Source organism: Cervus elaphus, chromosome 13 (assembly GCF_910594005.1).
Source record: "Cervus elaphus chromosome 13, mCerEla1.1, whole genome shotgun sequence".
NCBI lineage: Eukaryota > Metazoa > Chordata > Mammalia > Artiodactyla > Cervidae > Cervus > Cervus elaphus.
The window spans coordinates 40,042,162-40,057,748 of NC_057827.1; the positions used below are offsets into that span (position 1 = coordinate 40,042,162).

A 15,587-nucleotide genomic window follows, 5' to 3' on the forward strand; every position below is an offset into this window, starting at 1 on the left:
CACTAGTTGCTTCCTAGAACTTAACATTTTGCTAGGCTCAAAACCACTAATGGCCATTTTTTATTCCTTCCTCATCATTTTACAACTAGAATCAAGTCAGTACCAAACTCTTACAGACTTCACTTTGAAATATATTTTAACTTCAAGCATTTGTCTCAACTTTCACTACCAGAGGAGATTAAGTGCTCATCATCTTGTTCTTAAAATACTGCCTAGTCTCTTCACCCTGATACAGGACTTTCTATTTTGAACAAGGTCCTTTTGCTGCATATGTTTATTCAAGAGTCTGAAAAGTCCTAGAAGAGAGAAGTCTATTGGATTTTGTTTTATCTGCATTTTTTTCATACAGATCAGTATTAAGATCAATTACCAGTTACATTTCCTTGGGTAAGTAAATTTCTCTAAGCATCAGCTTCTATAACATGGACTCTATACCTGCTTCAGAGGAATTTTGTGCAGATGAATGAAAGGTTTTAATAAATGTTAAGTGCATAGCACAATGGCTAGCACAGAAATAGAGTAAGCACCATATACAACACTATTATCACTGTTACTGAATCTTCATTGAATCATCTTCAATGACCATAAAATATCCTTTTTTCCTGACAGATTATTGTCTCCTGGATTTATATGACATAAGAAAAGCTTTAAAAAATATCATTTTATAAACCTTCAAATCTAAGATCTGCATAGTAGATCTCACTCAGTAATTGTCATAATTATCTTCCTCTCCTATCAACAGCTATTCCCACAAGCACTCTAATATGTGTGGAGTTTTAGCACAGAAGAAAACAATGTGTAGAAGTACCTCTTTTTCTTTTTTTCATAACCCCCTCCAAGAGAATTTAAAAGGGAAAGTATTAGAAGAATTTGTAGTCTCTAGGAAACCCTTTGGCCAGACATCCATGACTCGCCATTATCTGGTTCCATACAACTTATCTAACATTAATTTCCTCTAAACTACAACACAAATGTCCCACTTTTGTCAAGAAAATTGCTTTACTATTCAACAATTATGGCATCTTTCTTCTCAAATCCATATTGCTTCATCTGTCTAAAATAAGCTTTTTTCTTTTTTCTCCTCTAACCAGGCAATTCCTCTATAGTCTTCAGAGTCCAGTTCAAGTTTTTACCTCTTTCACAAAACCAAATGTCACTCTAGCCTACATTTCTTTCACACTCTGCCAAACTTTTATGGTGCACTGTTTATATTGTAGTTTTGGTATATATATGCAGTTTTATATCTTTATTAGTTATATTGAGCATTTATGATCTCATAAACTAGCTTGAGAGAGCAAGGGTTATAATTTAATATATTCTGCAATTCACTAAGAAGGTATTTAATAAATTTATAATTGAATGAATGAATAATGAACAAATTATGAGCTAATCTTGCCAATTTTTTTATGATGAAAATAAAATTCTTTGAGCTAAATGAGATTTTTGGTATCTTAATTTAATTTTTAAATACAAAATAATTATATAGATTCCTATAACTATTTCTTTCTTAATGCAGTTTTTCTTAAAAATACATTTGACTCAAAAAACATAAATAAAACCCACTGAAAGCCTGTAATAGACAAAGGATGTTAACAAATGCCAACTATCTTACTAATCTATCATTTCTACCATGTTTTGGGGTTCATTATATTGACTGATGAGGTATAAATAACCATACTTAAGAGAGGGATTTGAGTGACTTATAACAAGAGGAAAATTTTCAATAATCTTATGAGAAAAAAAAAAGGTTACAAGTACAAAATTCAAAACATAAAAAGGTGGAAATGAGAACATGGACATCAAAAATCTGAGCTAAGATGTGCACTAGGAATGAGCTTCTAGGGAAAGTCTAAATTACCTGAAGATCATTGAATGTCTCTGCTATTTGCACATCTTAAAACTAAGAAATAAGAATGTTCTATGTGGCAATTAATATGTTTTAATTCTGGCTTATTGGTTCCTCCTGTGTATCTGTTTCTCAAAGAAATGAGCATGACAGTATTTATGTCCTTCATGAAAATCTGATTTTAAAGCTATAGAATATATATTATATACTTTGATTATTCAACAGATATTATCATCATTTTGAATATATGAAATATTGGAGTCCCTTCCTATCAGCAAATAAATATTTCATTTAAAACAAACAAACAAACAAAGCACATCTGAGTAAAGAACTACATAGTTCACATCTAATATCTAAAGTTGGATGTAAGGCTATCATGCTAGATTTCAAGATTCTTCTGTATGAAAGACTTGTGAGATCAGTATGTATTACTTTTCTAAAAACTTATACTTGGCTGAGAATTCATTCAGTCAATAAAGTTTCATTTTGAGAGAATATTCTGGTTCATGCAATTTATTTAGTAACCAACTGTATCTATATCATGTAATTCAGAATATTTTATAAAAGTCATAATAATATATTGTATAAAACTATAACTTTTTAAATTTCAAAAAGTATATTTCTTATTTCCTGTTATTCAATTATACATATACACATATATTATTTTTGAAATTACTTTCCATTATAGGTTATTATATGATATTGACTATAGTTGCCTGTGCTATACAGTAAACCTTTGTTGCTTGTTGCATATCTATTTTTTTTAAATTAGAAATCCAGCATTCTATTCATATGAAGTCAAACAAGTAGAATCAAAATGTCATAAACTTTTTAGTTAGGCAAAAATTCATAAGCTTTCTAAAATACATATACTATACATATTATATATATATGTATACAAAAGCTTTTCTACTATATGCTTGACAGAATTAAAACTTTTAAAGCAAGATTTATTTGTTTAGAACTGACTTTCTATTTTAAGTCCAAGTTATATATAAATTATACTTCTTTAGTAAACAAAATCTTATATTATCAACCATAAAAAACAATAAGTATGTTGTAACAAACATTAGGAAAATTTAATTTCATATCTAATATTAGTTCATTTCTATGAGGAACTACATTTTCTGGCTCCAGCAATTTTTAAAATTCTAATTTTATTCTTTACATAATCTTAACTAGAAGAAAGTGTCTTAAAAATGTTTAAAGAAGTTACTTTAAAAATTAACTTCAGAGTTGAAGTCCAAAGGGAATGTAAATGTTAGTTAGGTGAATGACTATCATTTTAAAAGAAATATTATTATTAGTCTATGTACTAAAAGCTAAAAGATATATAGAATTATATAAAATATACTTTTATCTGTTCCATTATAAAATAATTTCTTTTAGATATAATTATTTTATACTGGATTACCAGCATAATTTCTCCAGATATAAAATAATGGTAATTTAAATTTATTTGTTGCTGCTCAGTCGTTAAGTCATTTCCAATTCTTTTGACTTATTATTTAGACAATGATCCAACAAAAAGTTTCACATTGTAAAATAGGATACCTACCTAGAAAGTTAAGAGAATCTCAAATTTAGAACATAAATAACTCTCTTGATCTACGTATCGTGGAAATATGCTCAATTTCTCATCCAGAATTTTTGAGTAAATTTTTCAAATTTTCCATTTTTAAGGAACTGTTTAAGTATTAAATATATTACTCTACTAAATTTAGAGTACTCTTTTAATGAATCTTTTAAAATAATACTTTCACATCACTATTGATTACATGAAAATATTAAATAATCAATAATAATTTCAATTTAATGAATATCTTATAAGGTTTAGAAATGAATGTAAACATGCAAAATTAAATCAATCACCATTATTTTTTAACCACCTATTTTGAATTCAAATAACATTATCTGAACAAGGCAAGTAAAAATAGAAATGAACCAAATATTTTAAAATTCTAGCTTTCATAAATCTGTATTGACACTAGACAGATGACAACCTATAAATTTCATTTGCCACAGAGAAAGTTAGTTTTCACAATGACTCATAGACCATTATTTGACGGTATTATTACAAAAAAAAATTCATTCATATCATTGTGCTGAATATATTGCCAGTTATACAGTACTCAAAGTATATTTCATGTTTTACCTTTTTAAAAAAAAATCAATATATTCACTGCCTTCCCTAAGTGTTTAAACTTACAGAAACTACAAAAGAAATGTGAGAATTAATAGGCTGGATTAAAGTTGAAAATCAATAGACCCTACACTTTAGTGCCAATTCTGTAAATTCTTAGCCCCAGGTGATTTTACTTCAGAGGTCTTTAAACTCATACTTCTAGAATTTAGATAAATTTAGATTAAGTCAAGGTACTGCTTTCAATGCATCACGTTTTAAATTATTCTTTACATTTACCTAGCATGGACAAAAATTTCAAAACTATAAATGTTTGTGAAGAATAAAAAATATCTACTTATGTTTAGAAGTTTAAAATATTTACCTCCTGCCATGTGTAAATTAAAAGACACTTCCTTGAAAAGTTATGAAAGGTTACAAATTGAAATATTTTGATACTGACAAGGAGCATAAAATGAATGATCTTATATGGTGTAAAAGCTACCTACTCATGATCTAAACATGGAAGGATTTTTTAAATAGTATTAAAGGAAAACTGAAACTTGGCCTGTAATTTGAAAATATATAATGATTAATTTCTCTATTTGTATTTGATTAGACACCCTTACATTTATCAATATATTGGGAAAATTATAATAAATTCCTAACACTGGCTAGTATATTTTTTCAACTCAGAAACATGAAATTAATAAGTTTGAGCTACATTTCAAATTTATTACAATTAACGTAAATATTCTGTAAATTAAATATTCTGTGAATGAATGAATAATACATTTCTTTTGAAGGCATAAAAGCTATCAATATGATCACAAATTAAGAAGCTAACTATAAAAAGGCAAATGCAGAAACAATCATAATAAACATAAAGTATCAAATAATTTTGAAGATTTAAAAGAGCTTAAGGGGAAGAATCTGCCTTATTTTTACATTAAAGAATGTCATTTTTTTCCTACATAGTGTCTGTCATTATTCAATCTTAAAAACTAACATTGTCTTTTATCAAGTAAAAGTTTTGTTACAGAAAATCCCACACATTAAAAATAAACATTGGCCCTTTATGACATATATATAAATACTGTACAAGTTATACAGAACATAATAGCTGATTTGTAACAAAGAACTGTTTGCTAGGTACAAAAATTTACTTATACATATTTGTTTATAAAAAATATTGAACATGACAATTAAATTAACAAAACAGGAGTTTCTATGCGTAACTATACGAGAGACTAAAAATATTGAGAATGTGGTATTAGGAATTTTGAGAATGTAGTCTCAATTTTTATCCTTTATTTTAAAAGTGATAAAATTTTAAATAGGTTAAATTCTTATAAATTAATCAAATTTGTATCTATAATTTTTAAAAGGGCATTATAGAAGAAATGAGCCATAATTGCTCCTCAGTGTAACACTAATAAATGAGTAATTAGATCAATAAATAAACTGATCAATCTAAAGAAGAGGCTCTGATAATTTTTAAGTAAATAAGTGAGAACTGTTATGTTTTAAGTATTCTTAGGGAAAAACTTTATATGCTAAACCTTTAAGGCTTCTTTAATAAGGAATTCATACTACACTGTGGATATCTGTCTTTGATTTCCCAACTAAACACTCACTTGTTTGATGCGATCTGGGTTAACGGTGGTCTGGGGTTGTAGAATGCTGACTGGTTCTGTCTTGGCCACATTTTGGGGCATTTCTCGAATTTTTTCTGCAATGAACCCATGAACTGCATTCAGTGCTTCAACTGTTCCCTGGATCAAGCACACTCGTTCAGTAGTACCTGTGGACAAAAGATCTAAGTTTCAGAAAATTTCCTCTCTCACTTTGTATGCTTTTCATAAAAACTATAAAAAAGGATGATATACTAAGGCCAATAAAATCATGTACAAAATAGAACCCTAAATCTCAAAAACGGCCAGCAGAACCAGAAACCATGAGAAGTTTTGAGTACATCATTCACTGACATAACCAATACTTTCTGAGCACTTATAAAAGAACTTAGGTTAGAAACCAGTAACACAAAGATGAGGACTTCCAAAGTGTATATGCTAACAGACATCAAACCAGAAAATTATAAGATACTATGATATGAAGAAATAATGGAAGTTATCTACATGGATGGCACACATGGATGGTATATACTTAAAAAAAAAAAGCATTTAAATTAGTGGAGAGAAGGGGTCTTGGAAAGCTTACAAAGTAGGTAAGTTTCTGAATTTTTACCACCTTTTCTTCATGTACCCTGTTCTTCTTTTAATCAAAGCAATAACACTATCTGACATTTTCTATTTTTTTTTTTTGTTTCTACTAGAATGCAAGCTCTCAGAGAACAGTTAATTAGTCTGTTTTGCATTGTGCTGTAGCTTCCCTAAAGCCTAGAGGCATCCCTGGCACATGATAGGTACATAACAGATATTTATTGGACGAATAATCAACCCTGCTTTTACTGATTATGCAATTTTAATCAGAATATCATAATTAAAAACAAAATTTTAAACTATTTTTCATTTGAAATTGATGAATAATTGATAAAAGATACCATTAGTTTTATTTGCTTCATATCTAGTGTATAAAATGTAGACATATGATGTGAGACAAGACAAATGAAATTGGTTGGGTCTAATGCACAAATCCTGTAGACTCTTTTATACTATACAAGTACACATAAAGGCAATAAAAGTAAGTGATTAGTTTTTCAGACTATTTTGAGCCTCACTGCAGCAGCCTGTTCTTAAACTGTAATCTTCTGCTGAGCAGCTCAACACAGCAAACACAGAGACTTACTTCTCAGACATCAGTATTCTTTTACTAAACAGTCATCAACAAGTAAAAAGAATCTTTTAAAATATTTGTTTTTGAGCTAATGTGACCTCCCAAGTACTTAACACATATCTGTTTCATACCACAGTTTCAAAATTCTAAGCCATTCTATAAAAAACATTTTAAAGTACATTTTGAAGGGAAAAAAATGTGAAATTACACGTTAAAAAAGTTGCAAGGAGTTTATACTGCTTTAAGGATTGATTACCATATAAACCATTTCCCTAGCATTTAAAATTTTTTTAAAGAACAGTAAAAGATTATCACTCTTACCTTTAGAAAAAAGACTTATATCACAAGAATTGGGAGCAGGAATAAAAGAATAATATCATATGTATACACCTAAATTGGGGCTTCCCTCGTAACTCAGTTGGTAAAGAATCTGCCTACAATGCAAGAGACCTGCATTCGATTCCTGGGTTGGGACAATTCCCAGGAGAAGGGAATGGCAACACACTCCATATTCCTGCCTGGAGAATCCCATGGACAGAGGAGCCTGGTGGGCTATATAGTCCCTAAGGTCATAAGAGTCGGAAATGACTTAGGGACTACACCACTACCACCACACCTGAATTAAATTATCCTGTTTTAAACCACAAAGATGCAAGTTTATGAAAAGCTACATTTCCTAATTTGTAAAAATTTTTCAATAGAAAGCAGTATCTTTTAGTTGTGAGGAGGGAGACAATCTGAAACATATTCAGATTGTGAATTCCAAGGCTTAATATTTCCTGTTTCTCCTAATCAGCTTTTCTCATCTTTGAGTATCTTGATGTATCTCTGTATCTATTCTTGGGTAAAAGGATCTAGTTTATTAGGGATGCTCTAGGGAGTCTTTACAAGGTTGTATTAATTGTCCTATAAATGACTAGAAAGGATGAGAACTGATCAATGCAGCTCCTGTGAAGTGTTCTCATCTAAGTCAGCAGACAATACAAAACACAGATCGGATTACAATCCTGCTTTTGGAGACAACTAGAGTGCTCTTCTGGGGATGCCAAGACAGAAAAGGAAATCAGTGAAGCCTCAACAGAGATTTCTTAAAAATAAAACATGGTATTAAGTAACTAAAGGAACTATATGATCCATGTTGCTTTTAAAGTTCTAATTTAATAGAATACATACTGTGTCAGACAACACAGTAACCCCAATACTCTTCAGACTATACAGTTTAACAAGTAGTAAATGGAAATCACTGAGCCATAAAGAAATGTGATTGTCTAAAACTGAATTTCACATAGCATGCATGAGACAATTTGGCAATAGTTTATAGGTCCAAAGTTGCCATAAATATTCTTTCAAGATTAAATGATATCACTACCATTAGAACTACTACCAGAAAAAAAAAAGGGAAAGAAAAAAGGAAACTGCAATTTCCCCAATGGGAACTGCCCGAATCCTCAGAAGAGATGCTGTCATATTCTTCCACTGAACTCTAATGTCCTTTTCACTTAGATAACACAAAACTGTAATTTTTAGGAGGAAGTCACAAAGAAGGAAGAATGTCAGGTATATGACCAAACTGTGTAACAAAAATGAGCCTATAAATAATAAAAGTTGCTGCTTTTTGTCATTTTACAGGCTTTCATGCTCCATTAGTGTCTAAACTGAACTATGAGTTATTTACCATTTTATTTAACAGTAGCATTTACTTCTCTTTGCAATAGACTAGCAACAAAATCCGAAAAAAATATATAAAAGTATTTGCTTATATTTATTATAATGTAAAGATACAGGTGTATAAGAAACCATTAATTTAAAATTTTTAAGGGATACATTAGATAAACTCTTACAAGTAGGGACAAACATAGGCAGTGGAATCAGAAAGACTTTTCGTTTCTACTTCACATGCCATATCATAAACTGAATAGGCATGTTTCTAAAATTAGGTACAATTATAAGTTGCCATAGCAAAATTGTGATATACATTTAATAAAATATACCCCCTTTGTGCTACTGTAACCTTGGACAAGTCACTTAAACTGTTCCTGCTCCTACCTAAGGCAACCTATCATCTGTGCAGTGGATCTGATCTCTTAACTCCCAAGTCCACTGTTTCTCCTAGCATCATTTTTTTCCATCAGACCTTGCCTATCAGCAGAAAAACATGTTATACTTTCTTCCATTTTTAAAGATCCCTCCTTTATGACAGAAAGAGAAAATTAGCTTTTTGTAAAGCAAATGAAATACTGATTTAGGCAAAGATCATAAAATCATAAAATGAAAGGTTAATGGGAAATTTTCAATGGAAGCATCTGGAATAACCGACTGACTTCATTGATCAACATTAGCGTAACTAAGAGCGTGAAAATCAAGCAATGCCATGATGCAATATGAAGCAGAGGGCTCCAACCATAGAGGATGTATCCCCAAACAGCTGAACATAAATCGAATCAAACAAATAATACTAGGGGACTTCCTTGGTGGTCCAGTGGTTAGGGATCCATCTTGCAGTGCAGGGCATGTGGGTTTGATCCCTTCTCAGGGAACCAGGATTCTACATGCTATCAAGCAACTAAGCTTGCATGCTGCAACTACTGAGCCCACATCGCACAACTAGAGAATCCATGGGCCACAATGAGATTTTCACATAATTCAACAAAGATCTGACACAGCCAAATAAATAAATATTAAAAAGATAATTCTGAAAATAGAGAAACAAATAACACCATGAGAAAGCAAATACACACATCAAGAATGTAAGCTAGTCTACAAAACAATTAATCTAGTTTCTTCAATACAGGAAAGAATGTTTTTTAGACATAAAGAATCTTAAAAGACACAATAATCAAATATGAATTAGAATTTGACTGGATCTAAATTCAAACAACTTTTATTTGAAAAATTGTGGCACTCTCATAAAAACAATATTAAATAGTATCAAAGAACTACTGTTAATTTTAACAGGTGTGATGATGGCATCAGGGTGCTTAAGAAAGTTTTCTCTTTCTTTTTAGGTGCATATGCAGCTAAAATGACTGAAATTTGCTTCAAAATATTTTTGAAACAGCAAAAAATGTTACTCATATTACATATGCCAAATGTTATTCAAAATACATATGCCAAAATCTTGATATCAATGACAAATATGTAGGTTATAAGGAGCCTCATTCTTCTAAGTATATCTGAAATTTTATAAAACATTTTAAAGCCCTTCCTAGCCTTCTTTTAGTTACATGCAGCTCAATTTCTTTATCTCTCAAAACTCCTTGAATGACTTAAATACATGTATTTAGACTTTTTCACCACCCATTCCTTTTTTCTTGACTCTGAGTTACTCCAATATGGCTTTTGCCCTACCACTCCACTTAAACCATTCATTACAGGCTTATCTTGGTAAATCTAATCGTCCTGCCTTTACATTGGCCTATGAGCTGCATGTGACACCATTGACCACTCTGTTCTTTTGGTTTTCAGGATACCATATGGTCCTCATTTAATTCAATTCATTCATTCATTTGGCAAAAATCTATTAACTCTCCAACTAAATCTTAAGTACTATACTCAATAAAGCAATGGCCAAACAGATAAACCTGCTTTCATGGAGTTCTTCTCTAGTTCACTCAGACAGACACTATACAGAAAACAAATATATAGACAATATGAAATAAAATTAGTACTATAGAAAAAATTTGGGAACAATACCAGGATACACAAAGACAAAAATAATGTATAAAAGAGAACTTGTCTGTCAGGTTCACTGCTGTATGCATCCCCACTGTGTGCAAGAGTGTCTGGCACCCTGTGGATACTAAAGAAGAATTTTTTTTGAAAAAATGAATAACTTCCTAAGTCTAATTTCCTTAGCTATGTATTAAAAACATATGATTGATTCTAAGATCTTTTTGCCTATCGACCTTCTGCTTTATAAAATGTCTAAAAAGCCAATAAGCCTCTTTGGGTTTATAAGATGAGTCAATATATGTAAAAATTAGATATATTTTGGGAAATGATTTTAAAAACTAATAAGTTATAAATTACAAAGTCAATAAAAAGAATAGTTGATTTTTAAAATTTTTCAAAAAGATAATAGAAGAAACAATGAATAGTTTAATAGCTTTTTTCCTTTCCAGAATAGAAAGTAGATAAACTTTAAAAACTTAAAAAAAAAAAGAACTGGATATGGAACAACAAACTGGTTCCAAATAGGAAAAGGAGTATGTCAAGGCTGTATATTGTCACCCTGCTTATTTAACTTACATGCAGAGTACGTCATGAGAAACGCTGGGCTGGAAGAAGCACAAGCCGGAAACAAGTTTGCCGGGAGAAATATCAATAACCTCAGATATGCAGATGGCACCATCCTTATGGCAGAAAGTGAAGAGGAACTAAAGAGCCTCTTGATGAAAGTGAAAGAGGAGAGTGAAAAAGTTGGCTTAACGCTCAACATTCAGAAAACTAAGATCATGGCATCTGGTCCCATCACTTCATGGGAAATAGATGGGGAGACAGTGGAAGCAGTGTCAGACTTTATTTTTCTGGGCTCCAAAATCACTGCAGATGGTGATTGTAGCCATGAAATTAAAAGACGCTTACTCCTTGGAAGGAAAGTTATGACCAACCTAGACAGCATATTAAAAAGCAGAGACATTACTTTGTCAACAAAGGTCCTTCAGGTCAAGGCCATGGTTTTTCCAGTGGTCATGTATGGATGTGAGAGTTGGACTATAAAGAAAGCTGAGTGCCGAAGAATTGATGCTTTTGAACTGTGGTGTTGGAGAAGACTCTTGAGAGTCCCTTGGACTGCAAGGAGAGCCAACCAGTCCATCCTAAAGGAGATCAGTCCTGGGTGTTCATTGGAAGGACTGATGTTGAAGCTGCAACTCCAATACTTTGGCCACTTGATGCAAAGAGTTGACTCATTGGAAAAGACCCTGATGTTGGGAGGAATTGGGGGCAGGAGGAGAAGGGGACGACAGAGGATGAGATGGCTGGATGGCATCACCGACTCGATGGGCACGAGTTTGAGTACTCCAGGAGCTGGTAACGGACAGGGAGGTCTGGCGTGCTGCAGTTCATGGGCTCTCAAAGATTCGGACATGACTGAGCAACTGAACTGAACTGAACTGAAATGAACTGAACCGAATCTTTAAAAATGTAATTTACCTAAAAGAATAAAATGAGGGAGAAAAAGGAACATTTTTTTGCTGTTGTATAAAAGACAGTCTAAAGCTTTTTAGATAACTTATTTCAACAAGAATGACTCTGGTTTGGAATAATGGGCATATAATAACGATATGATCCACATATTTCCAACTGTCAACTACAATGAAAATTAGCAAACATTTTATATGGATGTAAGAAAATGCATGTCTATACTTCTACTGAAAATATAACTCAGTATCTTATGATAAGAATGCAAATACATAACTCTTCAGGAAATATTAGTGCCAGTCTAAAGTAAGAAATTTGAATGAATGCCAGTGAACCATCTTAAAATGAAAAATTAATACTCAAAATTTAGTAGAATATTAATAATTCTATGACAACCTGTAAACAATTTTGGCCTCAAAAAAGAACTGAAACACTGAAAGTGCCAATTAACATTGTAATAGGCAAAAACTGAGGTGTAAAACAAAACAGGGTACATAATTTTTAGAGTATGCTAACAGCTACTTATAGCACCGAGAAATTGCCAAATCTGGGTAGCTAATATTCTGAATAGATAGGGTTTCTTTCTTTCAACATAACATTTAGCTTCTACCGTTTCTAGAAATATCTCCCAATTAGTTGTACATTTTCAAATACATTTAACATTTCCATAATACTTGGGAAAAACTATATAATTCTGAACAGAAATAAATGTCAAACTTGAGATTTCTTTGGGTATGTATATTTATCCTTATACAAGTGGTGCTCTGTGACTGGTATTTGTTCCTTTAATTTTCATATTCTTTTCTTTACTATCCCTTATCCCCACATCTGATTCTAGCATACTCCTCTCTTTAATTGCACTTTGTTGCATTTAGTCCTCACTGGCTAGATGAGCTAAGCAAAGTTGTTGAAACTATATAAACTAGCAAGAGATAGATTCCTAGTGACAACCATAGGGGATAGTTGACCTCTGTAAAATTTATTCTGGCTTTTTTCCACATTATTTCTGAAGCTGAGAGGTCAGTATCAATAGGCATAATATTTCTTCAATGCTTTCTTAATGTTTAAAATTGCAGTTCAGTTCAGTTCAGTCGCTCGGTTGTGTCCGACTCTCTGCGACCCCAAGGACTGCAGCACACCAGGCTTCCCTGTCCATCACCAACTCCCAGAGCCTAATTAAAACTGCAAGTGAGCGTTTTATCTTTAAAACTAACAGTATCATTTTTAGCGAATAAAGCAATTTATAGTAATTGTTTATTCTCGATCTATAGTCACGGTAATCTAATTATGTGATTATCTTTGTGGCTTTAAAAAAAGCATAAACATTAGCTCCTTAGCTTTTCTTTAGTTTAACTATTAAAAGTAAAGTAGTATAGAATATCAATCACTAGCAATAATAGGCATTACAAATTTCAGGTTAGAACAAAATGTAAATTTATTTAAAAGAGGAGAATAGTATATATATTATATAATTTATAATACATATTTAATATTTTATTAATATGATCATATATTATGCAGCATACTGTATATAGCTCATTTAATACTCACAATTACCAAGACACATAATATTTTCTTCAACTTACAGGTAAAGAAGTGAAAGCAGTTGGACCAAAGAAACAAAACTAACAAATGCAGAAAGAAGTAAGATTTTGTCAAATACCATATTTTTTCTATTACAATACATACCTTCTGAAAATGTAATGTTAGGACAGCTATCAAATCACATTCTTTGAAGAAAGTTACATTTATTTCAGCCTGATGATGGAAAAATAATTTTTACCTAGGCTTGATAATTTTTTTTAAATGCACTGAGTCATATTATTAATATCACTTCACAGGTTTATTTCAAATCGGGCATAAAATGAAAGAAAAGACTGACCCTTCTTACAGAGAACAGACCACCATAGGAGAAGTGGTTAATAATTGTGTGGCTATTAGCGAATTTTTTAGAACAAATTTTCAGATCAACAAAAGCATTTAGGAAAACTGCCATAAAAAGTAAGTTCAATTTGTAATTGCAGCTTTTATACCATTGTACAGTTTTGCACATTTGAAAAAGCTTCCTCCTACCCTACAATTACTAAGGGAAAAATATACTATTTCAAGAAGAGGCTTCTTTAGAAAAGGAAATCATAGGAATTGACATATCTCATGATACAAAGTAAAAATTGCTTCTCTTCTTCTGGTGATTAACTCTCTACACAATCATGTCTCTACTTCTAAATTGTAAAATTTGTAGGGGGCCATTATAACATGCTTTATTCCCAAATCAATATAGTGAAGCTTAAGTTTCTGTTTACAGAGCATGCTTTAACATTAAAATATACTCAATTAAGCCAAAGGATGAAAGTATACTTTTCACAAAAATCTACAAGTACTCATATTCTTCAAAGAACTGAAGATGTGAGAATGGACAGAGCAGATGTCCAGCTTCTCACTCACTCAATCCTTGTCCCATGCATGCGAATTGCATACTCACTTCCATTTAGCCACTCCCACAAAGTAACATCAGGAGTTTAGGAGCCTTGAAATTCTGAAAAACTGTGAGGTTTGGAAGCAGACCTACGTAAAACTTCTAAGTAACAATTTTAATTTATCTTCAGTTTTCAACTTCTGGGGTCATGCAAAAGATCCTACCAATAGTTATGATGATGATTAGTTGGTCATTCACCTTTAGCACAGGTTTAGGCTAGTTGTGGCTGAGACAGTAAGGAATACGCAAGCAATGTAGGAGACATGGGTTTCATTCCTGGGTCGGGAAGATTCCCTGGAGAAGGGAATGGCTACCCACTCCAGTATTCCTGCCAGGAGAATTCCATGGACAGAGGACCCTGGCAGGCTATACAGCCCATGGGGTCACAGAGAGTTGGACATGACTGAGCGACCAACACTTGCAGATTTCACACTGGCTACTCTTCGATATGCAGCAATCCCGGGACGGAACAAGATGGCAGAGTAGAAGGACTCTGAGTTCAACTCCTCTCAAGAGCACACCAAAATTACGACTAACTGCTGAATAACCATCAACAAAACAACCTGGAACATATCAAAAAAGATATTCTACACTCAAAGACATAAAGAAGAAACTCAACAAGATGGTAGGAGGGGGGCACCTGATAATCTAATTAAATCCAACATCCCCTAGGAAGCAACCCACAAGCTGGAGAATAATTATATGGCATAGCTCTCCCACATGACCGAGGTTCTGAGCCCTATGTCAGGCTTCCCAGCCCAGGTGTCTGGCAGCAGGAGTCATTGTTCCCAGAGCATTTGAGTTTGAAGGTCAGTGGGGTCTGAGTGCAGGAGCTCCACAGGACTAGGGGAAATGGACTCCACTCTTGGGAAGGCACACACAAGGTCTCATGCATACTGGTTGTTGTTCAGCATCTCAGTCCTGTCTGACTCTTTGTGACCCCATGAACTGCAGCATGCCAGGCCTCCCTGTCCTTCACCAATTCCCAGAGCATGCTCAAATTCATGTTCATTGAGTTGGTGATGCCATCCAACCATCTCACCCACTGTTGTCCCCTTCTCCTCCTGCCTTCAATCTTTCCCAGCATCAGGGTTTTTTTCCAATGAGTCAGCTCTTCACATCAGGTAGCCAAATATTGGAACTTTTCTTCAGCCCAGTCCTTCCAGTGGATATTCCAGTGAAGGACAGATTTCCTTTAAGAATGA

At 32.6% G+C, this 15,587-nt stretch overlaps 1 protein-coding gene across 7 annotated transcripts in view; it reads right to left on the reverse strand.

Moving 5' to 3' along the window:
* Positions 1-15,587, reverse strand: part of NOVA1 (NOVA alternative splicing regulator 1) — a 157,700-nt gene that overhangs the window by 28,928 nt on the left and 113,185 nt on the right. For all 7 annotated transcript variants that reach the window (XM_043921591.1, XM_043921590.1, XM_043921596.1 and 4 more), the window contains one exon: positions 5,606-5,772. In XM_043921591.1, coding sequence (XP_043777526.1) covers positions 5,606-5,772 — 167 coding nt within the window. The remainder of the gene's footprint in view (positions 1-5,605; positions 5,773-15,587) is intronic.